The 26,485-nt window shown below is 39.9% G+C and overlaps 1 protein-coding gene across 4 annotated transcripts in view; it reads right to left on the bottom strand.

Moving 5' to 3' along the window:
- Window positions 1-24,883, bottom strand: part of aspg (asparaginase homolog (S. cerevisiae)) — a 62,041-nt gene extending 37,158 nt beyond the window's left edge. For 3 of the 4 annotated variants that reach the window (XR_007192545.1, XM_048235637.1, XM_048235647.1), the window contains exons 1-3: window positions 24,557-24,873; window positions 21,497-21,626; window positions 2,323-2,434 (exon numbers count right to left, since the gene is read on the bottom strand). Coding sequence is in view for 3 of the 4 variants with exons in the window: in XM_048235637.1 (XP_048091594.1) it covers window positions 2,323-2,434; window positions 21,497-21,626; window positions 24,557-24,833 (519 nt within the window). In the remaining variant the exon portion in view is untranslated. Of the gene's footprint in view, window positions 1-2,322; window positions 2,435-21,496; window positions 21,627-24,556 lie in introns of all 4 variants that reach the window. The other variant, XM_048235657.1, reaches the window with a different exon arrangement.
- Window positions 24,884-26,485: the final 1,602 nt, after the last annotated feature.

The following is a 26,485-nucleotide window of genomic DNA, read 5'->3' as shown; positions in this document are numbered from 1 at the left end:
CTGCTTTAATTTCTTTGTTCCTACTATTCAGTTTATTTGCTATTTCTTATCCTGGACTGCCACCTACTGGATAGAAAAGGCAACAACCTAAAAATTATGTGAATAAAAATCTACATGTTTGAATGGCCAAAAAAAGGATGAATCATAGGTGGTATTCCACACATTACCTTGGTGTTAGGTACTCATTAGGTACTCATACATGTACTGTATGTCATTGACAGTGAGTGGTAACTTCAGTCATTTGCATTTATCATGCTAATAATCTGACAACAGGAACTATGCTGATGCCTGACCCAAAGGGACATGTTGAACTTTAAAGTCTATAATGTTGGTTTGGCTGTTCATTGATTCACTCCTCTGCCAAACTTGTTTTTAAGATATGTTCATAGCAAAAATGGATGCATGCGATTAATTTAGATAAATTAAATCACAGAGTATGTAATTAATTAGGATACATTTTTAAGCGATTGACAGCCCTAGTCATTTTATGTAGAACATTATACATTATACATTAATGTTAATGTATAATGTGGTGTCCCGCGACAAAATGAGTTTTGAGTCGCGGAAATCCATTTCGAGATATAGCGAGTTGAATGCAGCGGGGGTCGAAAATCACAAAATGATGCATTTTCTAATTTCACCAAGAACACATTCCTTTACCTCTTATCTTACATTACATTACATTACATTTGGCTGACGCTTTTTAGCCAAAGCGACTAACAACATAGTAAACAGTTTAAGTTTTAGAGCAGTTCTCAACAATTTTAGGACAATTTAAAAACATTAGAGTACAGTAAGAATAAGTGCATCAGTGAGTGCTGTTTTTAACAGTTACTTGTCAGTTTGAGACGACTGGTGAGTGCTAGGATCAGTAAGACTTGTTGTAAGTGTTGCTATGAGAGGAGATGTTCTCTAAAGAGCTGGGTCTTCAGGAGTTTTCTGAAAATGGAGAAGGATGTCTCTGCCCTTGTAGGAGCTGGCAGTGTGTTCCACCAACGTTTGCAGATGAGAAAAGTTTGGATTGGCTTGAGCGTACCGGTGGTAGAGCTAGACGTCGTTCGTCTGAGGAGCGCAGCGGTCTGGAGGTAGCGATATGTCTGTATGAGGGCATTCAAGTAGGTGGGAGCAGAACCGGAGACTACTTTGTAGGCAAGCGTTAGAGCCTTGAATTTGATGCGGGCCGCCATAGGTAGCCAGTGTAGCTGGATGAGCAGCGGGGTAACATGTGCCCTTTTGGGTTGGTTGTAGACCAGACGCGCCGCCGCGTTCTGGATCATCTGAAGTGGTTTCACTGCGCAGGCTGGGAGACCTGTCAGGAGGGCATTGCAGTAGTCGAGTCGAGGTTCAGCTGGAGGTGGTGTGCCTTCATCCATGTAGTTATGTCTGAGAGGCAATCCGAGATCCGTGCTGAAACCAAGGGGTCATCAGGTGGAAAGGACAGATACAGAATTCTTATCTATCACTAATAGGCGTATCTTACTGTAAAACGACCTAGAAATATAATTTTGTAGGCTGCGCAAAAAGGCTAATGCCTATTTTATGTAGAACATTATACATTTGGGGTGTCCCACGACAAAATGAGTTTTGAGTCGCGGAAATCCATTTCGAGATATAGCGAGTTGAATGCAGCGGGGGTCGAAAATCACAAAATGATGCATTTTCTAATTTCACCAAGAACACATTCCTTTACCTCTTATCTATCACTAATAGGCGTATCTTACTGTAAAACGACCTAGAAATATAATTTTGTAGGCTGCGCAAAAAGGCTAATGCTCAACTTTCATAGCCTGATTCGGCCTGGTTTATCGGCTGGCCAATCAATCTTTTTTTTTTTATTATTATTAGGAGAATATAGTAATCTTTGCTCACACACTGCTAGTAACTGTAGTGTAATTACTGAATTTAGAACAGTAACACGTTACTCGTTACTGACAAATGTAATGTGAGTCCAGTAACGATTACTTTGTAACGCATTACACCAAACTCTGGTTGCCACTAAAAAAATAATCACAAATGAAAACTTACAAAAAACTCCCAACTTATAAACTCCCAACTTACTTAATAATCCCCCCAAACACACACCATACCCACCCCCACACACAAACACCATTTCATCACCCCCCCCACACACACACACACACACACACAAACCATTTCCTCATCCCCCTTCCCACACAGCCCATTCACCCCCCCACACACACACACACACTGGCTCTTGAGCACAAGAATTTAGAAGAATACAAGAAGAATACTTGAACTTGAACTAATGCCACCATTATGCTCTCCCGAAGAATACCAACATTATGCTACCCTAAAAAGTACCTCAATGTCTTTTGCAATGGTGGCCCAGTCATCAGTAGTCATGTTGCAAGAGTCAAGTAAGGGGCAATACTCCATCACAGTGGCAACAATCCTCTTTTTCTGCCTAGAGAGCCTAAGAACAGAGTGGACAGGACATAGACAGTACTGTAAGCAAGGAGGAAATACAGTGTTCACAAACCATATTCATAAGTCCTTGAGCTGCATTAGGACATTGATATGTCAAGGGGGAAAAATCAGATTGAGACTTGAGTGAGCCTCGGGGCCCTAATTTAAAAGGCAGCCAAAGTCTAAAGTCTAACTAAAGCTAATTCCACAATGTGGCTAAATCAATTTTGCTAATAAAAAAAAAAAAAAAGCAAGATCCTAAGCTCACATGGATAAGCTCAGTGCTTCCACAGTTCATGCAAGAGACACTTTGCTCATAGAATGACCTCACTCTTTGCCGGTCATTTAATGTAGGGACCTTGAAAGAAAATTGTGAATGTCCAGTTGGTACAATAGTTTTAAACACTTTGCATTGCTTGTTTAATGCAACAGGTTAAATAGCAGGACTAAACATTCCTATGATGCCAGCACTGATATTTAGTACTGGTTCTTCAAGTGTAAGTTACTGTTAAAAAAAACCCAAAGCGCATAGCAGATAGGGAAATATCAGACATTATAGGAGGCATGCAAACTCTGCAGTGCTAATGTTGTGCAAAGGTAAGCCTATGTGGACTAACCATCAAGTTTCATTCGCATGACAAGAGGTCATGACAACCAATCAAGCCAGTGAATTCATTGCTATTCCCCCCTTCAAATCATCTCATCCCTAATCTGCAAGGCAACTATAATCACTCTGGACCCATTCCACCCACTATAATAACTCGAGACCCAGACCACCCACTCCACTAACCCTTCACAAACTACCCATATGCAGAAAGGTTTGTCTCAGTAAGAGCTTTGTCCCAACAGCCATAAGAGCAATAAATAGGCAAACCCCAGGACGTGCAGGGCTGGAACGATGGAGGTTGCAATGGTGTTCAGACACACATGTGTCCATAACATCCACTTAATTCATACCTTCATACCTGAACACAGAGTTGACAGCACATCATTGTCAACTCTGTTATCATTAATCTATGCAGAATTAACACAGAATTAACAGAGTTGACATTTCCCATCATTTTGTGGCTTGGGTCTAGCCTAGAAATCTAGACGCACCCTAGCGGCGGCAAATTAATTTGCTCAGCCTGTACGTCTAGTATCAAACCATAGGGATTTCTATTGGCTGACGCCGTGGGCGTCATCCAATCACAGCTCTATTTTTGTTAGAGAGTCTTAAGGCGGGCTTAACAGGATAACGACAGTCCTGCTACGGTGAACAACAAGAAAGGTGGCTATGGCGAACGAAGAGTGGTTGTTTGAATCGGCGTTGGCGTCAACTTTGGAGGAGTTGGACTTGTGCTTTTCTTTGAAAGTTGAGCAACACAATGCACTTAAGTCATTCCTTTCGAAGAAGGATGTATTTGCCGTTTTGCCGACCCGGATAACGGATATGGTCGTGGCGCTGGCCTATTGCATGCCTAGGCAGTTTGAAAGACAATTCTCTGCCCGCCCCTTGGATTAAGCGAGGTGAATGGTTCGATTCCAGACTATACATTTCAATGATATAGGATGGCCCGCCAGGCTAGCTTAGGTCCACATCCTAACCTCAAACTAGTTACTGCATGATATGTATAAAACCAGAATTTCATGGCTTTTAATCATATTATTGTTTTTTAACAATTGAGTGAGAGTTTCACTCCAATAAAGCAATAAGGGGGCAGCCGTGGCCTACTGGTTAGCGCTTCAGACTTGTAACCGGAGGGTTGCTGGTTCGAACCCCGACCGGTAGGCCACGGCTGAAGTGCCCTTGAGCAAGGCACCTAACCCCTTAGTTAGTAAATTAATCATGTTTAGTCAAGTTAAATGCATGACTCTGTAGTCGGAGACAGTCAATAATATGGGGTGTAGAAGTAATTTAATTAATGTTGTGGATAAATTGGGTCTAAAATAAATATAAAACATTGTTATTGGTGAAAGGGTGTTTTTTATTAGCATAATTGTTCAAAATTGATTATTTTTTTGATAATAACTAAATCTTTATCATGGAGATGGGAAATGTACCCTGAATTATAGAATGACCCATTATATATATTATATTTATCACCCGGAGAGAAGAAAATACTATTTTATGATTGGCTGGCGGGGTGGCTTTTAATTCTGAATAACGGGACACCTATGAATAAAAAAAAAATAATAAAAAAAGTTTAATCGCCGTTCCATTTCAATGCTTATGAATGGTAACTATAACAACGATAGTAGGACGACGGTTGAGCCTGGAGGCAGGCTTCGCAACAATGGAATCAACTGTAAACAAGCTAACTGTCCATGCTATCGCGGTTATAGGGCCAACGAAAGTTGTACAACAAGCGCACCTAATTGTAGATCCTATCCACCAGAGTTTAGAATCCATGCTTGATCAAACCAACAACCCACAGCGTCACCCTCTAATCGGAGGACGCTATTGAGCAATTACAGGGCTCTCTAGCCTGCACAGACTGGGGTATTTTTCAGGGCACCCTGGACGAGAGGGTATCCACCATCACTGACTTCATCAAGTTCTGTATCCACACCACCATCCCCACCAGAACTGTCAAAAGATACCCCAACTCCAAACCCTGGATTACCCCCCACATAAAACATGCACTTCAAGAAAAACGGACAGCATTCAGGAATAAGGACTGGGCCACTCTCAAAATACTCAACAGACAAATAAAGAATGACATCATCAGAGCCAAAATGCAATATAAAAACAAACTGGAGCAGGAGTTTAGCAACATGAACACAAAACAAGCATTCCAGAGAATCAAGAAACTTACAGGTCAAGAACATAACCACCATCACCAACCAAGTTCGGACCCTCTTCATCTTGCAAACACCCTGAATAATTTCTTCAACCGGTTCGACATCCATGACCACACCCCCACCTGTGAGGAACTTCTCAGAACCCTCCCCTTCCATGAACCTCACCACCCGCCCTTCACAGAGGAGGATGTGCAGCAGCAGTTGGCCAGGTGCAAAGTTGGCAAGGCATTAGGGCCAGACGGCATCCCGGCAAAGGTGCTGAAGTGCTGCGCAATGGAGCTCTCCCCCATCTTCCACTCCATCTTCTGGGAATCCTACAGGACAGCAACAATTTACCCACCCTCTAGAAAACATCAACCATCACACCTGTACCCAAGAAGCCACGTCCCTCAGAGCCTAACCACTTCCGTCCAGTCGCACTCACTCCAATAATCATGAAATGCATGGAGAAAATCATACTACAACTCATCTTACCTACTATCAGCACACAACTGGACCCATACCAATTTGCATACCGGCCGAAAAGGGGGACAGAGAACGCAGTGGCATGCCTTCTCCACTCCCTCCTTCACCACCTCCAGACTCCCCATAACTTAGCCTCAGTTCTGTTTGTTGACTTCAGCTCCGCATTCAATACAATCCAGCGCCATCAACTCATCAAGAAACTACAGCACCTGAATGTCACCCCTCCCCTCATCCACTGGATAAACAATTTTCTCAGCAACCGGCCACAGACAGTGAAAATAGGGACATCACACCCCCAAAGTTGCGTACTCAGTCCCTTCTTGTACACACTTTACACAAATGACTGCCAGAGTTCACTACCCAACACCACTTACTACAAATATGCAGATGACACAGCCATAGTAGGACTACTTACAGACAACAGTTCCATCACAGCCTACCAACAGTCCATCACAGATTTTGCAATATGGTGCTCTGATAACTACCTCCAACTTAACATTGACAAGACAAAAGAACTGGTCATTCATACATCAAAATCACCCCCTGGACTCACTCACATCACCATCCATGGCCAACCAGTTGCACAAGTCAGCACTTTCAAATATCTTGGTCTCACCATTGACAATAAACTTAACTTCAATGAACATGTCACCATCACACAGAAACGTGCACAACAGAGACTGTATGCAATACGCAAACTAAGATCACTGTATGTTGCCCCCAATCTCCTTCTGCTACTCTACAAAAGCATCATCCAACCCCTTCTACTCTACTGCTCCCCCTGTTTCTTCACCATACTAAATGTCACCAGCAAGAACAAACTCATTAAAATCTCACACTTAGCATCCAAGATAATACAGCTTCCCACCCCCAGCCTCACTGATGCAAATGACAAAGCCACCCACTTTGCACCGCATTACCATAGTAAGCAGCCCTGACCATCCCCTGAACCGGTTCTTCACCCTACTCCCATCTGGCCGCAGATACAGAGCCCTGGACTGCAAAAGAGCGCACTTTAAGAAAAGTTTTGTACCCTCAGCAATCACTGCACTTAACAAACTCCTGTGAATCATCCATCCCCCCTATTCTTTTGTGTTTCATGTTGTCTGTACTGTCCACCTTTTTGATTTTCTAGAAAGACTGATGCAATGCAGCAAATATATTAAAAGGCTAAAGTCCTACATTGGCTATGTTGTAGCCTATCCCCAGAATATCAGCAGCAAACTCAGTCTCGCAAAACAGTCCAAATAAAACACATATCGGCCTGTTGCCTATTCTGCCAGCTTGTGCCAATATATCTTCCAAAATGCTTGATTGCATTCTCCACATTTTTAGCTACATTTTCATGTACCACATCAGCATTTGTGTTTAGTGAATCTTTTGTAAATTGCTTTACAATAGCGTCGGGCCCTTGTCAGCAGCCTTCGGCTTGCCTCTTGCCACTATTCACTCCTTCGTCTTCAACATTCCCTTCTCGATATTTTTGGCCTCAATGTGTCCAGTTACATAGTCTGTCTGTTCTTAGTCTTGGATTTTGTGAAATAAATGTCTAAATATCACCTGCTTGCTGCAGCTTCATTTTAAAACAGCATCTTTTTCTCTCTCGAGCATTTAATTTGCTGCCGGCTTGTCTCTCCACATCGTCCAAAATGCTTGATTGCATTGCATTCTCCACATTTTTAGATACATTTTCATGTACCACATCAGCATTTTTGTAGTGAATCTTTTGTAAATTGCTTTATTTTATTGACTGTTTTGCGAGACAGAGACTTAGTTTGCTGCTGATATTCTGGGTATAGGCTACAACATAGCCAATGTAGGACTTTAGCCTTTTAATATATTTGCTGCATTGGATCAGTCTTTCTAGAACAGGCAAGAGCTTTCTAGCCTCACGTCAGAAGCACCGCATCACCCAAATACATTAAAACAACCAGCGGATGGTGGGCAGGTGCGGTTTTGAAAATTGGTAAAAAAAACTTTGGTGCGGATTGATGATACATTTTGCTATGCAGTTATGGTTGAAATAATAGCCCATCAGTGTGTGTGCCTCTCTCTCGCTCAGAGGGGAGGGGGAGGCTGAGGGGTTGATCAAGCATGGATTCTAAACTCTGTGGTGGATAGGATCTACAATTAGGTGTTAATTAATATTACTACGCTAGGTCAAGTACTCCCAAGTGCTATTGCGCCACACATTGTAGTTCTCCTGTTTATTCGCTTGGAAAATCGCCACGTTTCATGTTGTGTGACCTTACACATTTTTATCAACTACTCGTGCAACTGTTTTAAGTAGGGAAAACGTGGATGTGTTTGATTAATGCTATCTTCCTCCCTTCTACGGCTACGTCTGGGCCCGCTAACATAGCAACATGCTAACACATTCGCGCCACAAGCCAGAGCGTTTGAGTGCACGTACCGACACCGGACAGGTATGACTCAACTTGTGAAAGTTAAGGTAAGAACATATATTAATACTGACATTGGGTGGCGTGTTCCTTTAAGTTGAATGAACTGAGTGCGGCCAGAGAGGTAAGATGTGAACCAGTCTAACGGAGTGTGGGTGATGCCAATGGAAGACAGCCTGTTGAGGAGGGTGGTGTGACAAATGGTATCAAAGGCTGCACTCAGGTTGAGGAGGATGAGGACGGTGACGAGTCCAGAATCATAAGGAGGTTGTTGGTGATTTTAATAAGTGCTGTTTCAGTGCTGTGGAGTGGGTGGAAACCGGACTAGAACTGTTCATACAGGTTATTATGGGATAGGTGAGAATGGTGTTGGGAGGCAACTGTTTTTTCAAGGATTTTGAAGATGAAGGGTAGATTGGATATAGGACGGAAGTTGTGGAAGTTGGAGGGGTCGGCACCAGGTTTTTTTCAAAATTGGGGTAATGGCAGCAGTTTTGAAGGATGTAGGTACAGTTCCAGTGGTGAGAGAGGAGTGAATGATAGCAGAGATGAAGGGGACAAGGGAGGGGAGGCAGGCTTTAACAAGTTGTGTGGGGAGGGGGTCAAGTTGACAAGTGGATGGTTTGGATTTCCAAATGAGTTCTGTGATTTCTGAGAGAGTGGGGAGCTGGAAGGAGGAGAATGAGTATGTGGATGGGTGAGAGTCGGCTGAGATGCTGAGGTGAGGAATTGTTCCAAGGTGCTGGTGGATATTCTGGATTTTTGCAATAAAAAAGGACATTAAGGAGTTGCAGAAGGAGGTTGTGTACAAGTGAGGGGGAGAGAGTCCTGGGGTTGGGTGATATTGTTAAGTAGAGAGAACAGTGGCTCAGAGTTGCCTTTACTGGCAGAAGATTGGGGGGGAACCAAGAGGCGGAAATGGAAAAAGAAACAGTTCTGTTTTTTAACGGAGCAAGGGAATTAATAATATTATGGAAACCAGTGTTGTAATGAACACACTGGGACCCTCTACTATTGTACATAAAGGGCCAAGTCTGACAAACTCCTACTGCTGTATATTTTTGTAAAGCTTGATCAATGTTTTCTTTTTAATGATACTAGACAGGATCGATCAGTGTTTCCCTTACAATGTATTCAGCAGCGGCGCAGCGCCGCTCCTGGAATTCAAAGCGCTGCGGCAAAAAAGTATCCTAATAAATGTTTTTTAAAAAACACGCAAGTGAACTTCAGGAACAGCTGCCGTTCGTTCAGGTTTGATGTCAACAAATAGTAGTAGTTGAAGCCGCAGTCAGGGATTCCACAGGAGATCACGTTTGTTTGTTTGTGTTTATGTTTATTAGCAGAGGCAATTTTGTGCAAAAAACGTAGCCTGTATTATGTTAATCAAGGAACCAAATTAAACACACCAGTGAGGTAGCTAGCCCCGACCTTCAGTAGCCTATTCCCAGATAAATTCCACGCATTGTTTCGTTTTTTGTTTGTTATACAGTCAATGCTTTCAAGCCCTGTGTTGCTAACATACCTAGGCTGTGAAACTAAGGTGTAGCCTATTGGTGGGTTTAATTGAATTTGAGTAATAGGATAGGCTACTGTACAAGCATTTACAGCTGGAGATAGTTTGTAATTCCAAATGAAATGATGCAAGACACGTATCTCCTATAATCTAAGAAAGATTTTCTTCGAGTTGTTAGGCTTTTGAGCATTTATTTTATCAAATGACACGGAAAACATAATTCAATTTCATCCACATATCCTTATGCACGATGCACAACAACGCTACTAAGTTAGCGCTTAAAGGAATTATCTGGAGTAAAATGCACTTTAGATTAATTTACGGATGATTGGGAGTACATACGTTGAGTTGACATCCAAATCATGTCATTTGGATGTGTTTTGAGAAAGTTCGATGTTACCGTTTTTAGTCAAAACTCGTTAGCCTGGAAGTGACAAGGGCATGTCATTTCGCCGCTACAAAACGCTATTTTTATACCTCTTCTACAGTTCCAAACAACATTACACTTACGTGGTAGTGAGTAGAGGGTCCCTAAAGCCAAACCGAAGTATTCCGAGGTCTTTATGTGGTCGGATAGAGAGTCCAGAATAAATTTCATCAAGCTAGCACCTTTCCGGAAATGTTGCCATCTTTGTTGCCATCTTAAGGGGAAAGTCCATAGGAGTCGATTGCTGAGTGTGGAGTAACACGCTCTGGAAATTCACAATTTCGTCGCCGTTTTTTTTTTTAGTCCAGTCCATACAACTTCATTTCAATTTCGAAAGAAATACTGGACTAACTAAAGAACTTTCTCAAAACACATCCGAATGACATGATTTGGATGTCAACTCAACGTATCTACTCCCAATCATCCGTAAATTGATCTAAAGTGCATTTTACTCCGGATAATTCCTTTAAAATCGTGAGAATCAAGCAAGCCTCATGGGCCGTCACGGCCTTAAGGTGACAGGCACTCATTTCGACCTGCAAAGCACCAATACAGTAGCCTGACGAGCCAGACACATTAAAATGTAGGGCCTGGGCACTCACCGTTGGCAGTGCTCAGTCCGAGGGGCGGGATAATCGGTCTTTCAAATTCCCTCTGCACGCAATAGGACAGCGCTATGAGTCCCATGCGAGCTAGTTGGCTAGTTCAAACTTCTGCCAACTTAAAAAAAGCTTAAAGGGGTCATAGAATGCAAAACCGAGTTTACCTTGTCATAGATGAATAGCGATAGTTCAGTAGGTGAAATGGACATACAGAGAACTTCAAAACCCCATCGACACCTCCTTCCTATGCAAATCTCACAATTCGAAACTCCTGCCATAAAACGGGCGAATCCAAACGAAGCTCCGAGTTTATGCAAAGTCTGGGGTGGTACCTTATTTGGCTCTGGCCTGTACATTTGTCACGCCTCAAAATTTACATACAGACCAGCCCACTGGTGCTCTGAGCCCAGGAACGTGAATGGAGAGTGAAGATGAGACAAACACTAGTTTAGCTGCCTGCTCGTTTACTTCCACAGGAATTATAAAGCAGACAGTTCTTCAAGGATATCGAAAATGAGCCACGGTCGTAAATGCAGTGTTCCAGGCTGAAACTTAGGCTACAAAGAAAGCGGAGACTTTCCATAGTCTCCCCAAGGATTCAAAAGTTCGAGGGGCATGGATAATGTTTTTCTACCAGAAGATCCCTGCAAAGTTCGACACTCCGTTATTAATTAGCAAAACATTTCACCGAAGGCAGTTTTCAAAACCTTGGACAGTTTAAAGCAGGATTTGCTAAGCTGCTGTTACTGAAACGAGGGGCTGTTCCAACCGTAAGGTCATCACAACCGCATGCTGTAAATATTTTTTTGTCGCTAAGCAGTTATTAGCCATGCTAACATGTATCTAGCAAGTACAATGTGATTTAGCTCATTGGCAAGGCTATTTAATTTTCCTGTGTGTCATTCGGATAAAACCTGTGTTGTCATGTTAACCTACATTTTACTATGCATGTTTGTCGAGATCTCTGACAGGTTATGTTCTCAGCAAGATCTAACTGAAGCTGAGTAACACGGGTTTGGTTGCTAAGCTGTAATATAACCCACATACGTTTTTGACGTCAGAAGTAGAAACAACTTCAACGTTATCAATTCAAATAATATCTAGTCGATATGTTGAAAACCGTGTTGTCTAGATACAATGGATTTATTTGCACATTCTTATTTTAGAACATTACAAGAACGACAACATGACAAACGCAGCATGCCAAACAGATGCTCCAACTGTGGCATCTTGCGGGGCTTAGAATATTAGCAAATGCTATTGCTGTGAGTTAACAGCTTGGTGTGTGCATGCAAAAGTGACTTTCACTTGTGTTACAACATTTCTGTTGTTTGGTTTAGGTTTTATCTTGCAGCCATGCACTTCAATGAGAATGCTGAGTCCCTACAACAGAAGACAGCCAAGGAGAAACTATGACTTGCCAAACAATTTGTATATATATATATATATATATATATATATATATATATACACTTTTTTTTATTACAAACAACAAATCAAAATGTGCAACAGTATAGGCACTAAAAAGAACTTAGTCTTAGACCTGATGCTACTGGTGTCAAAATCATCATCAGTACTGTAAACAAAGCACAATGTTCAGGGCCATACAATTTGTTTATTGTACAGTATACAGCCCACAATGCACTGTATTACAGTATCCAATATAAGTCCTCTTTCTTGTCCTCTTCGAGATCATCAAAGACCCTCTTCCTTATTGGGATGCCGTCCAGCGGATTCCTGTGCCCTAGAACTTGTGTGCTCAGCTTGACAGACATGAGTCACGGTTCAGTCGACAAGGGGTCTGAATCCAACGTACTGCCCTGAAGTATCCGGACGCTCCCTCCATATGCGTAGCACCACACACGAGGGGATCATGACACGGACGCTTCTTCTAAGGAAACCCCAGATACTGCTCACAAAAGACCTGTAGGCCAAGTCACTTCATTGCCTGCAACGAGAACAGGTTTTTTTTACTATTTATTTTTCAATCTTTTACATTAGAGTATCACTGGACGATTGTTGAAAAAAATAAATAAAATTTGTCATTTTGTGGTGTTGATCAAACTGTGTTTTTGCAATATGCTGAACCAATAATGAATGTGTATTGGTTAAAAATATTGTATTTATATACTGTAACTGCTAACACTTGTATCAGATTGTACTCACCTTTCCATCCCTCTGATTCTCAAACGACCATGGTCAGCTCTGTAAATATTCATTGCATTTTGCAAAGAATAAATATAGAGGCACAACGGATCGAAGCCATGATGGTCATTCAGGTCAGCTCCTCAGGAACCTGGGCCATTCTTTTCATAACCTGTAAAAACAAACATAATTTCCCTGCTGTTATTTCGTAATTTTGAATGAGCAGGAAGCACAAAGTAGCTTAAGTAAATGTCTCGAGTTTTAGTTACCAGAGTTGTAAGATCACATATTAGGCTACATGGAAAGAAGGTAATAATCTCAATCAGATGTCAGCAGGATAGTTACAAGATTACATTAGACCTACTGACTGTATCTACTGTATTTTAAACAGTGATATTTATAGGATTTTTGATTATTATACTCTACTCCATGGTACTATGTAAATTGCCCCTTGGGGATGAATAAAAGTGTTTTTGAATTGACAAAAAGAGAGTAGGCCTAGTAATATTTTCGTTGACCTCGTTTTACTTCAGCCATAGGCTACAAACTGCACAGAGCTCCAGCCCAGCTAACTGGACGTCCTGTTGTAGGATCATACATTACTACATGGAAAGAAGGTAAAAATCTCAATAATCAGATGACTTAATCAGCAGGATAGTAATTACACGAGTACATTAGACTTACTGACACAAACGCAATATTTTCATTGACGGAGCAGTAGGCTACTCGTTTCACTTCAGCCATATAGCCTACGAACTGCACAGAGCTCCTGCCCAGCTAACTGGACGTCCTGTTGTAAGATCGCATATTACCACTACAATAATGTATGTACAGTGATGGCCAAAAGTATTGGCACCCATGCTAAAGTTGACTGAAAAGAGGAATATAAAATCATCTTTTGGAAATTGATCTTAATGCCTTAAGAGAAAAATGAGGAAATATCTAACCTTTAAGGACACCAATTTTCTTAGTGAATGAATAATGTATCATAAATAAATAAATGTTCTTCCTTAAAATACAGGGGTCATAAGTACTCCCACCCCTATGTTAAAGTCCCATAGAGACAGGCATATTTTTATTTTTAAAGGCCAGTTATTTCATGGATCCATACTGTGCATCCTGATAAAGTTACCTTGGCTTTTGGAATTAAAATAGCCCCACATCATCACATACCCTTCACCATACCTAGAGATTGGCATGGGTGTTATTTTCAGTTAGCCTATTAGCTGGTTTGATGCTCATTGAGCTCAATGCAAATCAAACCAGCTAATAGGCTAACTGGAAATAACACTCATGCCAATCTCTAGGTATGGTGAAGGGTATGTGATGATGTGGGCTATTTTAATTCCAAAGGCCAAGGTAACTTTATCAGGATGCACAGTATTCTGGATCCATGAAATAACTGGCCTTTAAAAATAAAAAAAATCTGCCTGTTTCTATGGGAATTTAACATAGGGGTGGGAATACTTATGACCCCTGTATTTTAAGGAAGAACATTTATTTATTTATGATACATTATTCATTCACTAAGAAAATTGGTGTCCTTAAAGGTTAGATATTTCCTCATTTTTCACTTAAGGCATTAAGATCAATTTCCAAAAGATGATTTTATATTCCTCTTTTCAGTCAACTTTAGCATGGGTGCCAATACTTTTGGCCATCACTGTAACTCCTAATCAGATGACCTATTCAGCAGGAGAATATACTTACTGACTAAAACGAGTACTTTCCTTGCAAGCAGCACTCCTTTCACTACAGCATAGCCTGAACTGGCTACGAACTTTTCAGCTAGCTTCTAACTGGACATCTTGACAAAAATTGCACAAGGGTAAGAGTTGTAAAACATTTGTTTGTGTGCAAATTAATAACTTCTGTTGCTTACAATGCTAAAAACGAACCTAATACAATGTTTAGCTTAGTCTACGACACTAACGTGCGAGTATTGCACTAGTATTACAGCTAGCTAACTGGGCTACGTATGGCAAACTCAAGTAAATGACAAAACTTACCACTCTGAAGTAGTCATTTCCAATCTATGGGCGACTGATTGCTCCTCTATTTCAGATTCTTCCTCTGATTCAGGCACAAATATGCTGTTCAACACCTATGTCTCCATAGTATTTCCACCTGGGCTGTTTCAGTGAGTGCTGTCGGCCATGTTTGCGTCTTTGCTCCGGAGCTTCGCTCGTTGTAAACCAACCAATCAGCATGCAGTTCATCTAAATATTCATGAGCATATCATAAAAGGAAGAAAACCTCTCGTTTCATTCTAGGGCTTTTAACCAGGCTTGCATTAGGGCGCATAGAACAGCACATATGCCATTTTCAGCCCAACCAATGTTACACACCATATTCAGAGACCTTAAGGACCAGCACAAAATACCCTATATCATCATTCTATCACCCCTTTAACTCGTGTCACGCTGTTCGCCAACAGCAACATCCATCTTCTTTGTTTTCAAGTAGCAGGGAATTCAAGCCAAACCATTGCAACTCTGCCATCAATCATTATGTTAAGCCTGCCCAACGTCTCTATACACGATTTGATTGGCCTGATAGAAGTTTAATTTATCCAGCTCACAAGCCAACGGAGAGTTGCAAGACTAACCCTGCTAGAAATCTAGCTAGGGTGTGTCTAGATTTCTAGGCTACCAATACAGTGTAATGACATGAAAGAGAAGTCTTTATAGTTTATACAGTGCTGTGCAAAAGTTAAGACACCCATGCTAAAATTGACTAAAAGGAGGAATAAAAATCATCTTTTGGAAATTGATCTTAATGCCTTAATTTAAAAAAAATGAGGAAAAATTAAACCATTAAGGACATCAATTCTTTTTGAATGCATCATGTATCGTAAATAAATAATTGTTATTATATAAATAAATGTCTTAACTTAGCACTGTACATTCTAAATAGTAACAGTTTGTACAGTGGCCTGTGATTAAGCTTTATTTTTTGTAATTAATTGTAAATAATAATTTTCTGTTGTGTGTGTTGTGCCATTTCATTTTTGTTTCATTTCAATATCTAATAATAATGTAATAATTACTAATAATGTAAATGAAAAAGGTGAAAGAAAAACCATGAATAATCCTGTTATTCTCTCAGCTCTTCCACATGTGTCTTAGACACTCTGCCTACCAATTTCTTCAAAACTGTTTTTCACCTCATCTGCCTACCAGATCTTCAAATTGTAAATGTATCACTGCTGTCTGGCACTTTTCCTAAGTCACTGAAAACAGCTGTTGTAAAGCCACTTCTCAAGAAGAATAACCTGGATGCCTCCATGCTGCCACACTAGCAAAAGGTCGTAACTTCGATTTTGGCTAAAAATAGTTTTTGTCATTATTAGGACAATAAGCATAAGTTTTATCATGTAGACAAACATCAAGTTTTAATTCGGTTGTTTTTTGGGAGAAATAAGATTATGTTTTTGCCTTCCTTTCACGCTGCTACTGAACACTCGATTAAAGTTACGGTGCGAAGTCACGGCAAGCTGCCTTCTGACCGACCATCAACGTGAAGTTGTATTGCCGGCTGGAGTTATGTCTAGGCTATGCATTATTCAATTAAATCACCTCAGACACACACTAACTTCAATAAAGTGTATAGCCTACAGTAGCCTACTTTGTTTTGCAGTGCTTGCTTTTTGTTAGATTGATGGCTTTGAAACGTAGCCTAGCCTAAATGCCAAGATCAAGGAATGACATTATGCTGGTGCATTAAAGATAGGCTAATCTTGATAGCCTAGCCTATTCAGTAACAAGCGGTGCATTAGAGTATGGCTTGTAGCCTAGGATATCTTAATTCACATCACAGCCCGTAATACAAGGCTACATGTCAACTGGAGAACAAAAAAAATTCTCATATTATGCTAGCTCTCGCCTGCAAATGATAGTCATTGCCTGAAAACTACGCGAGTTTGTTGGAGCCGCAACGATACACCTTCCACACACACACCAGCAGCAGGAATGTAGTAATTTAGAGCCTACCTTTTGTTGTTGTTAAAATCCATACCAAACAACCAACGAGAAAGCAAATACATTAAATCTGCCACGAGTTTTTAAAACTTGAGTCAAAACTCCCAAGTTGTTACAGGCTGTCAATTCTATCAATGCAAGCCTAAAGTTTAGTGTAGCTGCGGGTTAGTGGGGAAATTAAAGCTAGTCGCAAAGCAGGCAGCTTTAAATTGCAGTAATATAAAATGACCAAATAAAGGCAACCAACATCCTAATCTACCTAATTTGTGTGGAAGAACTTTGTTTTATCATCTGCATTTGGTTAAGTTTCCATTCTATTCAGGAAAATGTATAGGCCTACGTTTAGGCTAATCATAATAAGACCTACACACATTATCAAAATGTATTCCTGATTTCATGATAATAATGCAAATACTGCAAGTAAAATCCCAAGAAATATTAATTCCTATGTTTTCACTTTTCAGCAAACATTAAGATGCTACAATGGGATGATTCTGAAATATTTTTGCTGTTCTAGGCTGGTTATCAAAATAAATAAGCCAATGAGTCTAAATTAGTGCCTCATATCCAAACAGAAAAATATGCTTTATATATTAAAACATCAAAACACTCTCATTCTTAATTCTGACATATCAATGACTGTCTGTGTGGTAGAATGAGTATGAAATACAGAAAAAAATGAAAAAACTATCATTTTCATATGATGATGAAATGTGAAGCCATTTTATCATGGTGAGTCCAATAGGGTTAATATTGCTTACATTTTAAGTGAAAGTTATAATTGTTATCATAACATTGTGCTATAAAATAGAAGTTAAGGTATTTTGCCTTAGTATGACCAATTGTCATTTTGTGGGCAATACTAAGGCAGAATACAGTAACTTCCAAAAAAGGGTCAAAGGTCAAATTTGAGTTACATTTTTTTTGTAGATTGACACTGTTGATCACAATATTTTACTACACAGACTAGAACACTGGGTTGGATTTACAGGCATAGTTATCAGCTGGCTAAAATCATATCTACAAGAAAGGAGCTTCTTTGTTGCCATCGGAAACTACCTCAACGTCCTTGACCTGTGGTGTTCCCCAGGGGTCGATCTTGGGGCCACTATTATTCAACCTCTATATGCTCCGACTTGGACAAATCATCCAAAATAATTTGATTTCATATCATAGCTATGCAGATGACACACAAATTTACTTAGCTCTGTCACCAAACGACTATGGTCCTCTTGAATCTATGTGTCAGTGTATAGAACAAATCAACACCTGGATGTCTCAAAATTTTCTTCAGCTGAACAAAGAAAAAACTGAAGTAATTATATTTGTTAAAAAGGAGGAAAGACTTAGGGTTGCCACTCTCCTTGACACACAAGGGTTGAAGGCAAAGGATACTGTTAAAAATCTTGGTGTATTAATTGACAGTGATCTAAATTTCAACAGCCACATGAAAGCGATAACTAAATCAGCTTTTTACCACCTCAAAAATATTGCCAAACTCAGAGGGCTGATGTCAAAACATGACTCATTCATGCATTTATCTCCAGCAGGGTTGTTTACTGCAATGGACTGTTCACAGGACAGGACTTTTACGGGCTTTTCCCAAATCACGGAAGAAACGTCGACGCAGTGGTATAGTAGCAGATGCAGAGGCAAGTGTTATTTAAATAATCTCCTTAAAACTCCTGGTGCACTTACAAACTTTCTAATGCCTCGTTATTGGACTAAAGGTCACAGTTGTACTACTGTAGAAGTTTCATACCATTCAGGGCATTATTAGTGGGGTAATTTACGAGATAAAAGTTGGTTCCATTACGACTGCAGAACGTTATTAGTTTCTGACAGCGCTACTCGACCAGGGTTCGACCAAGGGAAAAAAGGTTCTGGGAGGGTGTTTGGATCGGGGTCATGGTGCAAAGGACCCTAGGGTGAAATTACTCCGAACCATCGCTTTAAGACCAAACTGTTCTCAGATGCTTTCTGCTAACCGCGCCGAGTTACAAATTCTGAATCTGCCTGATAATTATTCTACCTTGTCTTTTATTACTTTTTTACTACTTTTGCCTTTGTTTTTGCTTACTAATTATTCTTTATTTTTAAATGATTGTGTTTTATGTTTTCTTTTTATTATGATCTTTACCTTTTAACTATTCTTTGACTATATTGCCCTTCTATGCTTTTATTTGTTATTATTGTTTGGTTTTGTTTATGTAAAGCACATTGAATGACCTCTGTGTATGAAATACGCTATTTGATTTGACTTGACTTGACTTGACTTGACTTGACTTGACTTGACTTGACTTGACTTGACTTGACTTGACTTGACTTGACTTGACTTGACTTGACTTGACTTGACTTGACTTGACTTGACTTGACTTGACTTGACTTGACTTGACTTGACTTGACTTGACTTGACTTGACTTGACTTGACTTGACTTGACTTGACTTGACTTGACTTTTCAAGTACTGCAATAATCATGCTTTGTAAATGTTTGTGTTGATGGTTACAGTGGGCATTACTTCAAATTGGCCAGCTTCCCTCGCACGTGACCTCACGCGACTTTAATTTGTATTTCTCCAGTGACACTGCAACAACCCAAACAACCGCCAGATGGCTCTGGTGAGCAGGGTGTCTCGTAAAAAGAAATGGAGCCTGGAAAACCCTACACAGACTTCACTACAGACTTTAGCAGACTGGTTTAGAGTAATTTAATAGCCAGAAATATGCCTGCCCTGCCCTAATAAAGAAATATTTGGTTAACTGCGAGTGAATCCCGTTTGCAGCCGTAGAAGAAATGTATACGCCCTGGCTGTCAGTAGACGGAGGAGAATGGCAACTCTTCGTTGAACTTTTAAGTGGTGTTCAATGGTGTTGCTAAGCAGGCCGAGTTAGGCCTATATCAACATTGAAATAGTTATCGGATGATATTAAAAAGAATCGGAAATATTTGTCATTGAGCTGGAAATTTCAACTTGGTGATCAAAAAGTTTTGGATTTCATGTGAATGCTTCAGAGCATTGTTACGTTGTGTCAGTATAAAGTTAGCTAGCCTAGTCTAAGCAAATATTTTTCTTACAAATCTAAACCACAGGCTCACGTTAATCTAATGGGCTTTGAGACAGTTTTTTTTTTTAGGTGAACTAGTAATTATAGCTTACAAATTTTAAAGGATCTGCTACTAACCAAAATCCAAAGTAGCCAACTTCCAAACAGGGCTTTGTAGGGTGTCCAGAGTGCAAATCACTCTGCCATGGCGTTGATGTTTCAAGATCATGGTGTCCCCTATCTATCATACAGTTCATTCAGTGCAGCCAAGAGTAGTGTAGGCAATACTGTAGGTCCACACAAGAACTTGAAAGACGGCTCTACTTTTAGCTAATACATATGAAGCTCAAGTAGTTTCCACATATGCAGGGGGATCTGACTCTGTACAAAGTTATGAGATGTGGCTAAGGGAAATGGGGAATGTACTAAGCCTTGAATAGATCAGATATCAAAACAATGATACATTGAAATACTATGATAAGATCTGGGACCCTCTACTATTGTACATAAAGGGCCAAGTCTGACAAAGTCATTCTGCTGTATATTTTTGTAAACCTTGATCAATGTTTTCTTTTTAATTTATTTTGGAATGTTTATACTCTGTATTGAACTACATTACATTCATGACCGTGATGACTGTTTTGCCAATATGTGCCAAGTTCAGTCTATAACTAAAAAAATTAAAACATTAAAAAAAAAGAACTTGAAATTAAGGCAGTCGTGGTGGAGCCAAGAGTTAATGATAGCTAGCAGGCTAGTTTTGTTTTCATGTGACTGCAATAAATGAATATACTGACCAGAAAATTTGGGACATGTTCAGTTTAACTCCATAAATGAATATGGCAAATGAATAAGTTTCCACGTCAATCATAATAAGTTTCTCCACCGCTACGGTCTCCATTTCTGATGGTTGTTATGGGACACTAACATCTCAGTACTCGGCTTATAATTGGTCAGCTGTCAAAAAAGCACTTGATCTAAGGTGCTTTTTTCTGAGAAGTTGAACTTTTTTTCCAACTTTAAAAAGATGCTCTGAGCTGCTACAAAAAAAAAATAAACAGCAAAGTTTTAAAAAGCGCTGAGGACTTTTTTCAAAGCTTTTTTTTTATAACAGATCTGAACATAGCCTAAGGGAGAGTAGGAAGATTGATAATGACTGACTGACTATTATTGTGTTACATGCTTCAAATGTGAAGCACTTTGAGCTGCATTCTGTGTATGAAAGGTGCTGTACAAATAAAGCTTATTGTTATTATTATTATTATTTCCTTCTATCATTCAAATCACTTCTAACCTGAAACATTTCTCTGCAAAAGATTTACACTGAACTCATTTTCAAAACAATTCCATATCTGTTCAATACCCAACGTGTCATTTTGTTTCCTATTAAAAAATGATTCTGTTTTTCATGATACTGTTGGTAACCATATTCACAAGGTTAATGAGAAGGATCAAGTTCCACGTTTTTGCATGTGTAACTGGATGTTTGTAAAAAAACATGCAAATAGCAGCTTACACCCCTGAGTGATGTCACAAAAGCAGCCCTTGATAAATCATTCTTTGATTTATAAGTTCATATATATAAGCTGTCCTGTAAGGCTTCTGCAGGGGTCATGTAACCAACCACCAAGAAAACAAAACTTACTGGATAATCAGTAAGTATACCTAAGATTTAGGAGTGTGAGTGTCAATGGTGAAGACCTACGGGAGGACTAAGGTGTTCTCAGTGGGTCCATAGTAGTCGTACAATTTGGTATGCTGAGCATACTGCTCATCATGCAAGATTGGCAGAGTCTTCAGGAACTTCACAAATGCATTAGGTTCTGGAGATAACACTGTGAGAAAGTGAGAAAGAGAGAGACATAGGCGGTGTCAAATATCTTGTTACAACTTTAAAAAAGCAAACATGTGGATTAGCAGGGGAAACTGGGCATTGAGAAAATGTGGCATTTCTTTCTGGATCACACATTCACAAAGGAAAACAAATAGGAAAAGATCAGGCAGTCTGCCGAGAGACCTGCCTCAATGGGCATCATTGGACCATTAAACCACCAAACATACAGCCAAACAAGGCAAGAAATGGTTCACTGAGAACAATATTAACATTTTAGAGTGGCAGAGCCAGAATCCAGACCTCAATCCGTCAAAAAAGTGCCAGAGTGATGGCAGTCGTTCCTGACTGAAAACCCGGATTGCTGTTAAAAAGGTGTGGTCTAGAATCATTGTGGAGACATGGAGAGGCCATTTTGAGAGTTGTGAATGCAAATAAAGATGTTTCCATTGATTTTTTTTAAAAAGGGTATGAATAATTTTGGACATGCCATTTTTTAAAAAAGATGAAAACGCTTCTTGTTTTTAATTCTCCCACATTGTCTTACTAACTTTTGGCATGTGACAGTGTCATTTTCAGTCAGAACACAAATATACACTGATAAAGAGAAAATCAGCATTAAATCAATATTTGCCAGGGGTATGAATAATTCTGTTCTTAACTGTATAATGGCCCATGTATTAAATAAATGTCTGGTTTAAATCGGGCTCGTAATGTGTTGGGTTGGGCTTGATTTTTTGGGCCCGATCTAAGCTCTAATGGCAACTGCTCTGCCTCCGACTGGAAAGCACTACAGAGGGTGGAACCAGAGAATGTCTAATAAGGGGAGAACCTTCACTCTCTGAACTCTTCCGGTGTGGTACTGCACCTAGGGGCGCTCGCGGGCGAGTCCAGAATGAATGGAGGTCTATGGAGCTGTACCCCTCAAAATCCACTTTTCTCAGGATATAATTTTTTTTCAAGTAATTTGAATATTGTATTCAAAAGGGGAGGCAAGGACAATACACTTGGTTGAGTATTATATTTTTTTAAAGTCACTTAATTGTTCTAAAAAGCCTTTCAAACGTGTCAATGACGTCATTCATTAGCATGATCATAGCATCAATGCTAGTGTGTTATGGGCAACAACGACCCAACCTGTAAGAAAACGAAAGGACATGACTCCCGGATTATTTCACTTTTGATTGATAACCCATATCCATTTTGCGAAAAATAAAATGAAATCTGAGGGTTTCAGTTGTTAAATAGGTGAAAACAATAAATGTAGCCATGTAGCTCCATAGGACCCCATGTATTTTGGACTCGCCCGCAATCGCCATCTAGGTGAACTCTGGTGAACTACAGCCAAATTCGGTTTGTATGGGATTAATAGAGAGTGGGGAGGCTCTCCATAGACGGGCTCTGGTGGAACTCACAATCACACAGTTTGCATACCACTTTGTCTCTCTCCATAGTTTGATCTCCAGTCCAAAACCTGAAGTGCTTCCATATCGAAGTCCTCAAGTTATTAGGGGTTATCACTCCTCTCTCTCTCATGTCGCACAGGTTGATTGCCGTTGTCCTCCATTTGGCAAAACACCAGCAGCAGCCGATTAAAACCGATTGAAACTAGCCTATAGGCTGTTTTCCGGTGCGTAAAATTGGTGGGAATTTTCTTTTTAGCGTTCGCAATGCCTACTGCACTTTCAGAATTCTTTCTTTTCTTTTTCTGCTTGTTTGTGAGTTTTGTTACATCTATCTTTTTTATTTGTTTAATTATTTGAAAATTAATAATGCACATATTTGGTTAAAATTGATTCCCTATTTTAGTTTTCGAAACTTGTGTTCTTAACTGTATAATACTGTCTGCACTGCACTATATGTCTTAAGCTTATACTGTTTACACTGCATAAGACATTGCTACACTACACCATCTGTCTGTACTGTGACATTGCACTTTTCTGTTTTCTGCATTTCTGGTTAAACGCAAACTGCATTTCATTATAGTTGTCTCTGTACTCTGCACAATGACAATAAAGGTGAATCTAATCACAAAGTCTAAGTCACTAATCTAAGTCACTAATCGGATCCTTCATTAAAATCTAGCTATGTAAAAATAAACTTAAGACATCCTGCATGAGATCATCATGGGTAATAGCCTAATGCTTGATCAACATTCCAAAAAAAGTAGCAAAACAACCATGAGAGTTACAAATTAGTAAACAATTTAGCTTGCTAGGACATTTGGGGAAAATACCACTCTCAAGATGATTCCATTCCATTCACTTTTGTCATTCCATCCAAGACCTTTTGGTGATGCTTTATAGAGCAAATAATGTTAAACCCATTCTTCAGGACAGACATATCAAGTCAATGGCATGGCCAGCAAACAGTCTGGATCTCAATCCCATTGAAAATTGATGATGGAAACTGAAGAAAAAGATGCATGACAAAGCTCCATTCTGCAAAGTTGATCTGTCAACTGCCATTCGACAAAGTGGGAATCTGATTGATCCGCCGTAGACAGCATAGGCTACACGTTAAATTGCCAATTTGTGGCTTTTATAGATTAATAATTTGACAATTAGGCTACAACAACATTTATCCCCAATATTTGACATGGCAAATGGGTAACATTGGCTCAGAACCAGTTACCAGTCATTCCCTTAACCCTTAAAGGTGTAGGTTTTTGAACATTCTAAGTTCCGCAACAATTGAAGGTTCTAAAATTCTATGTTGAATTCAATGAACCCTGATATTCTTTAGAATGTTAATTTCTCAACATTCCCGTCACACCGGTGTGACGGTACTCCTTTAAGGGTTAATAACGAGCTAACGAGTGGTCTAGGTTCTACGTGTGACTCCCATTTCAAGCCACGGTGGGCTACCAGAAACTATGTGTCCAGTAGCCTGGTCAAACGGACATATGAAATAGTTTAGTGACATTAATCTTACCGTTATCATGCAACATCATTCCAATTGTCCCTCCCGTGTTAATAACCAGGACCCGTGCCTCGGCAGTTGGACTCATCTCCGAGGAGTCGATACTGGCGCTACTTGATATCTTTCTCCTTCGGACTCCTCCGGCGGCACTCCGACATAGGGACGTCTGAGAACTAAAAACATCAGACTGATCGAGAGAACTTAACCGAGTCTGAGACAAAGCTCTACCCAGGGATATTTCGGCGGGAGCAAACACACCAGAGATTGACCGCTTGCACTCAGATTCCATGGTTGATAACGTTAAGGTTAGCCTAGGCTACTTGCCTTCTTCAAAACAAAAGTCCCACTTCCTTCACGTGGTTAAATCCGCCTCCTCTGAAACGTATATGATTGGCAGGTAGGCCTAACGTTAGGGGTTCCAGACCTTTTTTGGCAGGTGAGGCGATCCTATTTTAATATCACAAAACGTAGGCGACCCCAATCATTCAACACACTGCAAAAACTCCTTATCAAATAAAATCTAACCAAGTGTTATTAATCTTATACTAAGATAAAAAAAAAATCTAGTTAGGGGTCCAAGCAGGAAAAAGCCCTATTGTTTTTGTTCTGATTATTCTTCCCTATTATTATTACTTTTCTGTGGCAGAACCGTTTCTACAGTCATAACTGTAATAGGTACAGACTCAAATTCTTTACCATAGGTCCCAAATTAGTGCATGATCTCAAACAACAGGAATTACCCATTTCTGTCCATAGGGGGTGCTATAATAATCACATTTACGTTTTTGCTAATATCTCTAGAACCGTTTCAAAATTCTTCTTTCTTCTTGTTCCTTCAGAGCTCTTGTATCCAATTAACCCAGCCACGCCCACTTCCATACTGCAAATTTTCCCGCCATTTTCAAAAAACTCAAAAGTGAAACTAATCTATCTCCTCCTAGACCATTGTTCCGATTTCCACAGAGTTAGGTACACATCATCTACAGACCAAGCCTAACAGATTGGCTTTTTTCTGATTTTTGATTTATCGCCCGGTTTTATGTTTTTAAGTGTCAATTAACATTTGAGGCGTGCCCTATAATGATTTTTTTGCCTATATCTTAATTTGTAAAGGTCCGATCATATTCAAACTTGGTACACACAATCATTACAGCATTCTTTGGACACACACCAAATTTTATGAAATTCTGTCCACAGGGGGCGCTGTCAATATCTCCAGTATGTCCAATCCTATTCAAACATAGTACACACCAGGGGCGCCTGCAGGAATTAATACTATGGTACGCAAACCCACCTTACAGACCCCCCGCCACAAAATTTTCAACGCATTGATAACATTTTTGTCCGTTTCCCGGTTAGGTTTGTTAATTGGTCAGCTAAAAAGTAGCCTACATAGTACTAACATCCCCATGCAATATCGTTACAACAACGTCTAACAATGACCTATTCATTTAGACAACTTTATACAGCCCTATAAAGGCTCATGTTACCTTTAGTTTTGTTCTATTGTACCATTCACGTATGGCTTTAAACAGCTGTAATGCTAGCCTAACGTTTGCCTAACGTTTTGACAAACACCAATATTGCCTACCTTGTGCTTGCGGCTTGACCATTTGAAATAACTCCTCTAGCTTTGCTGTCTCCCTCCTTTCTGTTTTTGTTGTTTAAAAAAATGTGTTCCATCATATCCATGATGAGTCTCGAGTTAGTGAGTTAGCTTATAACATTGTATGCTGATAACCAGCGTAGATAGTAAAATAGAACAAGTAGCCTAGCCTACAACTTCTATAGTGTGTGTGTGTGCATATTCTCTCCCCTGCTCAAACAAAAGGTGTGCACGTGCATATAGTTCTGTATTAAGTTGATTTTGATAACATGTTTACAAACTTTACTTTACAGAAAATTGTAAATAGCCTACTGTCACACAGTTAATGGGATACT

The sequence above is a fragment of the Alosa alosa genome, chromosome 2 (genome assembly GCF_017589495.1).
Source record: "Alosa alosa isolate M-15738 ecotype Scorff River chromosome 2, AALO_Geno_1.1, whole genome shotgun sequence".
Lineage (NCBI taxonomy): Eukaryota > Metazoa > Chordata > Actinopteri > Clupeiformes > Clupeidae > Alosa > Alosa alosa.
This window is presented reverse-complemented; position numbering and strand designations above follow the sequence as displayed.